This window comes from Pelodiscus sinensis, chromosome 1, assembly GCF_049634645.1.
Source record: "Pelodiscus sinensis isolate JC-2024 chromosome 1, ASM4963464v1, whole genome shotgun sequence".
NCBI lineage: Eukaryota > Metazoa > Chordata > Testudines > Trionychidae > Pelodiscus > Pelodiscus sinensis.
The window spans coordinates 236,121,857-236,127,856 of record NC_134711.1 but is presented as its reverse complement, the minus strand read 5'-3'; the positions used below and the strand labels follow the sequence as shown (position 1 = coordinate 236,127,856).

General features: G+C 55.4%; 2 protein-coding genes across 5 annotated transcripts in view; one reads left to right on the top strand and one right to left on the bottom strand.

Moving 5' to 3' along the window:
* Window positions 1–540: 540 nt before the first annotated feature.
* SOWAHC (sosondowah ankyrin repeat domain family member C) lies at window positions 541–2,856 on the bottom strand. The gene has a single exon (XM_075918124.1). It carries the CDS (start codon window positions 2,614–2,616, stop codon window positions 895–897), a length of 1,722 nt encoding a protein of 573 aa, XP_075774239.1. The 5' UTR covers window positions 2,617–2,856; the 3' UTR covers window positions 541–894.
* Window positions 2,857–2,937: 81 nt separating this feature from the next.
* Window positions 2,938–6,000, top strand: part of SEPTIN10 (septin 10) — a 40,584-nt gene continuing 37,521 nt past the window's right edge. For 3 of the 4 annotated variants that reach the window (XM_075918142.1, XM_075918147.1, XM_075918136.1), the window contains exon 1: window positions 2,938–3,096. In XM_075918142.1, the coding sequence (XP_075774257.1) occupies window positions 3,067–3,096 (30 nt within the window). In that variant the 5' untranslated portion in view covers window positions 2,938–3,066. The remainder of the gene's footprint in view (window positions 3,097–6,000) is intronic. The other variant, XM_075918150.1, reaches the window with a different exon arrangement.

The window sequence follows — 6,000 nt, the reverse complement described above, 5'->3', positions numbered from 1 at the left end:
GAGTTCAGTAGTACCTCAATTAAGCAAAGACTTACATCATGCTTAACTATATCCGTTGTAAGACATCCCATTGACTTGAGAATTTGAATTCTATGATTTGAATAGGTAAAGTTAAGATTGATCTTAAGTCTGAGGATTAGAGCCCAAATATCTACAAAAAATCCTGACAGTCAGCAGAGCACTTTTGACCTTTTGTACCTAATGCTACTTTGTCACGTAGTATTGCCTTTTGGAAAAAAAATACTTTAAAAATACATGAACGTATTCAAGAAATCCTGAAATAGCTGTCCATGAAGAGCAGTATGTAGTACTGGTTGATAATCTAGTATCAAAATGTAAAGTTTTAGATTCTCTCCCCAGCTGTCCATGAAGAGCAGTATGTAGTACTGGTTGATAATCTAGTATCAAAATGTAAAGTTTTAGATTCTCTCCCCACCCTTGTTTCCCTCCATCACACTTTAAAAACCAAAATAAGAGTGTACTAGGTTTCCAGACCCTGATGTCTAGCTTCTTAAAAAAAAAAAAAAAAAAAAAAAAAAAAAAAAAAAGGAGGCCCACCAATTTTACATACTCACTTCTTTACAGACCTACTACCCCATCTGTACTTGCAAGGAAACAGCTCTTAAGTATGGGAAGCCTCCATTGCTTGGCTTGAAGCAGCTATTTCCTGGAAATTGCTAAATCCCAAGAGCCCTGCAGATGTTTACTGTACACTTAATGAAATTCAGAAGTTAAACAAGATATTTAGCTTTATCTCCTGAGGAATGCATAAGTCTGGATGAGGGGCTGCCGTTCACATAGGCTTGCATGCACCTCCCCTTTTCTGTACTACATGCTCAATGGGTTCAGGAGCATGTTACACCCCTAATTAGGTGCCCTGCCTGTCTCCCCACTTTATCCAAAGACATTGGATTTGGGTCTGAGTTTGAAGGATGTTTTCAGTGACTTGTCCTCCTGCTCTTCTTCCTCAGTCTCCGCACGGAGAGAGGGGGTGGTGTGAATGATCTGGGTGCGGAATCGGATTTTGTTAAGCCGAGGTTTCATCCTACCACTATTCGAGGCTTTCCTGCTCATCTCCTTACCCTTGCCAAAGGCCGCTGCCCCCTCACCCAACTCAGTCTCCTCACCAGGCCCATGGAGGTGGTGGGAGAGTTTGTAGGCAATGAGGTTGGAGGGGAGCACCTTGGAGAGTCTCCAGCGGCCACTCCCATTATTCGTGGCACCTTCACCCCCCTCTTGGAGGGCTCCCACCAGGCTCCGCATCTCTTCCGTGGTGCTTTGGCTCAGGTACTGGGAGGCCTTTCGCCCACTGTAGTCCCTCACATCCACATCTGCATCATAGGCCCCCACAAGCAGCTTGACCACTTCCAGATGGCCATGCATGGCGGCTAGATGTAGTGCTGTGTACCCGCCACTGGTGCGGGCATTGATATTGATGGGCAGCTGGTGCTTGTGAGCAAAGTTGACAAGCATGGCAAGCAGCTCCTGGCGCCCATGCTTGGCAGCCCAGTGCAGGCAAGTGAAACCCGTGATGAAGTCCCTCTTGGAGAGCAACCCTGGTTCGCAGCTGAGCAGTCCCTCCAGGCTCTCCCACCTGCCATCTGCAGCCGACAGCATCCAGGCGTGCTCCAGGGGATCCAGCGCCACCGAGCTGCCCCCGCCGCTCTCCTCCTCAGCAGAGGAAGAGGCCAGCGAGGCGCTGTCCGAGTCCCCGCCGCGGGCTCTGGGGGCCCCGGGGAAGAAGCTGCGTTTCAGCTGGGGGGAGCTACCCATCATCAACTCGCGGAAGTTCTTGCGGCTGGACCTGGGCGTTGCGCCTCCGCCCGAGCTGCCCGGGGAGCCGGAACCGGCCTCGACTCCCTCCTCTTCAGCAAGCCGGGCCGGGGGCGCCGCCTCCTCTCCGCCGCGCCCGGGCTGCAGCCCCCGGGGCACGTTGCGCCGCGAGCTCCTCTTCCTGGCGCCGCCCGGGGGCACCTGGCCCAGCCGAGGCAAGTCGCTCCTACTCCCCGACTGGGGGGGCGGCGGCGGCGGCGGGCGGCGGGGGCCTGTCCCCTGGAGCTCCCCATCCTCCGGGCCCGGCTCTCCCGGGGCAGCGGGCGCGATCTCCTCCGACTGGCTCCCCCCGGCGCAAGGCGCGGAGTCCCGGCTCCGCGGTGCCGAGTCCACCGCCGCCGCCTCCTCCGGGGTCACCGAGATGCTGGGCAGCGGCCCCGGCGCCGCCGGGAGATGGAGCGGGGCGGCGTCCGCGATGCTGGGCAGCGGCTCGGGCCCGGGCGCCGCGGGAGGCTCGAGGGGAGCGGCGGCCTCGCTGCCGCCGGGCCGGGGGGGCTGGTGGCCGGGCGGCGGCTCCGGTCTGTCCGCATCGGGCACCCCGGCGGGCCGGTAGCGCCGCCGCAGCTGCACGTACTTGGCGCCGGAGCCGGGATCCAGGCGCACGGTGGCCACGGCGTTGACCAGCTCCTTGAAGCGCTGGCGGGCCCGGGCGCGGCGCTCGGGCTCCGGGGGGCTCAGCCAGCCCCGGAAATGCTCCAGCAGCTCCGCGTTGGGCGCCCGCCCGCCCCGCGCCGCCAGGAACCGCAGCACCGACTCCGGGCTCAGCCCCGGCTCCTCGGCCATCGCGCCCGGCGGCGCTCAGCGCAGCCCCATCGCCGCGGCGGCTCCGGGCGCTCCCCCGCCCCCCCCGCGCTACTGAGGCAGCATCTCCCGGCGTTAGCGCCGCGCGGCGGCTCAATCAGGGCGGCGGCGGCGCGCGGCCCATCCTACAGGCGGCTGGGAGGGGGGGGGGGGGCAGCGACCGTCAGCTGCCCGCTCACGTCACGTCCGAACCTGCCGCGTGCCGCGCTCACTCCCGGGCCTGGGTGCGAAGCGATGCCATCGCGCTGCGGGGAAGGGAGAAGACGCCCCCGCGAGACCCCGCCCCTCGGCGCCGCGCCCCTCCCCACCCGTGTGCCTGGCCCCGCCCCCCTCCCTGGCGGCCCCGCCCCGCTCGCGGACCCTCTGGCTGCCAGTTACATTCCAACCGCCCGGCGCTTCCCGCGCGGCGCCTCCCTCCCCGGCCCCCGCGTCATGGCTTCCTCCGAGGTCGCTCGGCAGCTGGTGAGTCCCGCCCGGGAAACTTTTTCTCGCCTCTCTCCCCCTCCGACCGCTCCCTAGAAACTTCCTCTGCCGGCGGGCCGCGCAGACCCCGGGGCGCAGCGCCTCGCGCGGGCGGGAGAGACGCGACGGCCCCGGCCGCTCCCTCCGTCCCGCCCGCCGCAGCCCCCTGCTCCCAGCCCGCTCGGGAAAGGCCCCCGAGGCAGCCTGGGGTGTGGCGGGCGCGCCCCTGCCCCGAGGCTGTGGGTGGCAGTGCGGGGGGGGGGGGAGATATCAGCCTCTTGCCGTCTGTGGTGGGTTTCAAACCGGGTCTCCAAGCCCCGTCCCCGCAGCTGGGGGAGGGGGAGGGGGCGACTCTCCTATTCAAATCAGTGTTTTGGTTTCAAAAGTCTGGGAATAGTCTACCCGGGGCTGTGACCTCAGCCGTGTCAGTCCAGTTATGAGCTAATCAGAGGATGGCAGCATTCATTGTCATGAACTGATTCATTCGCTTAACTGGGATTCCTTCCTTTTCCTTTCCCCTTAACTCCGTTCGTCTGAAGAAGTGGGCTGTGCCCACGAAAACTCATGATTTCATCCACATTTTTGTTAGTCTCTAAGGTGCGGCAAGACTATTAGTTATTTTTTATCCTTTTCCTGTGTCTCTACATTGAGGTGGGAGCTTTAAAGTAGTCATTAGCAAGTAGAGATGAGAAAACAAAATCTTATCACCATTGATTGGAATAAAACCAGGAGTTTGATTTTTTTAACTATATTTGCAACAAGGAGTCCTGTGGCACCTTAAAGACTAGTAGGTCTGTAAGATGCCACAGGACTCCTCTGTTGTTTTTGCACATAGAAAATAACACAGTTACTTTCTGAGACTTATGCTTAAGTTATAGCATCTTTCAATAGTAACTGCTTTTGCATTTGTCCATGTGATATGGAGACTGCTCACAGTAGGGTAATACTATGAGTATTTGTTAAAATATTTAATTACTTCAAAAGTATTCAAGTGGCCATATTGAATATTGTCAATTTGGGAACCATCCAGACATAGGAACCAATCTCATGTAATTCAGATTACTGATCATACATCATAAAAATCCAGTTATGGATAGCAATAATCTAATGGTTATGAACTGTAGCTCACCAACAGTGCACAGATATGTTTGAATAAAAAATTACTTTAATAACTTCTGATAAACACATTTGTTAATTTACCCCCAGTTTATAAAGGTATGAACAGAAATAGGGTATTGTGCCCTAATCCTGTACTGAACCCAGTGTAGAAGGCCCATATGCCTGCTTTCAGTTTGCAACTGTCAACTTTCTAAAATTATTACTTGAAGATCCAATTCTGAGGCTTTGTCTTGATCAGAATGTCAGTGAGGTACTGCATTTTTTTTAATCTAACAGTTTTGCTTATGTTTTTGCATACTTCAAGGAAAATGATGCCCCTCATCCTGGCAAATCCTATCAACTTTCCACTTTTTCCTTGTTCTTCAGATACATAGTTCCAATGCAAACCTTGGCCTGAATTAATTCTTATTTTTGATGTAGTGAATAATTTGATTAGTTTATGACATAAAGACAAATATTCTGTGCTGTTCCATCTCTGGTGTTGCTTTGTTCAGGTTGTACCTCCCTTAACTGGACTTCCTGGTCCAGCAACGTTCCTCAACTACAGAGCTCAGGAACAGGGAGTTCTGACGGTGGAACAGGAGTGCCCTAGGGGACACCGGCAACTCAGCCAGGAGCCCAGAGTCGGGCGGTGTGGGAGTGGGGGAGAATAGGCAGCACAACGTGAGTTCTGGCCCCAGCAGCGGTTGTGGAGATCTGGTCCTGGTTGTGGAGATCTGGTCCCAGCTGTGGACCTTTGGCTCCAATGGCCGGGGAGCTCTGGCCCCAGTTACAGAGCTCCAGCTGTGGTACTCCAGTCCCAGCAGCAGTGGTGTTGGTGTCATTTAGAGAGCCCTGGGGGGCCGAGGCAGCTGTCGCCCTAATCCAGACGCAGCATGGGCCAGGAGGGGAGGCATCTCCCCTGGTCTGGCAAATCTCCTCATTCTGGACCAGTCAGGTCTAGGGTTGTGAACAGTTAAGCAATTAGGGCTGGAGTTGCTCCCTACCCACTGGGGGAAAGGAGCTGCTCCAGCCCTGCAGCGCCCACAAGAGTAGCACTTGTCTGCAGTGGTGGGAGGGGAGCGCTCCAGCTCGGACACTGCTTCCCCGCTCACTTCCTTTTAATTGGTTAACTGACTAAACGTAAATGTTTAACTAGTTAACCAATTAAACAGGATTTTACATCCTTAGTCAGGTCCCGAGGGTGCAGGATCAACAAGATCCAACCTGTACAAAAGTGACCTCAATAACCAGCTGGGGATTTGTCTTGTGTAGGGGAATCCCTGAGTGGAGTTTAGTTGTCATTTGTGCTTTCTTGTCACATGAGGTATTTTGAAAGGTGTGTTGCAAAAGTGCTGGACACTGATGATCCTTGATTGTTGGATAGTCTCTGGGGCCATTGAAGTGACATAAGTTAGAGCAGCCTTTGGAGAATTGTATCCTGATTAGTCCTAGTGAGAGAAGTGCAAAGTCTCTTTTTCTTCACTTTCCAGACTTGCCCCTAGATCCAGTGCTGAACACTGATTCATTTTTCAAAAAGAAGTAACCAGTAGTGGGCAGCCTGCTAGCTGCATGCAGCTCACTGGGGCTCCAGCTGCAGCTCGTGGACCCCTTGGCTGCTCCCCTTTTCCACACCCCTTCTGCTCACGTGGCACTGGATCCCCAAACTTCCTCTCCTCCTTCCTCATTCCCAGCACTTTCAGAGGAGAGACTCTATCTTGCTCCTCCCCTTCCCTCCCAGGGCTGGAATGCTGCAAATCAGCTGTTCGTGGTGTTCCAGCTCTGGGAGGGAATGGGAGGAGTGGG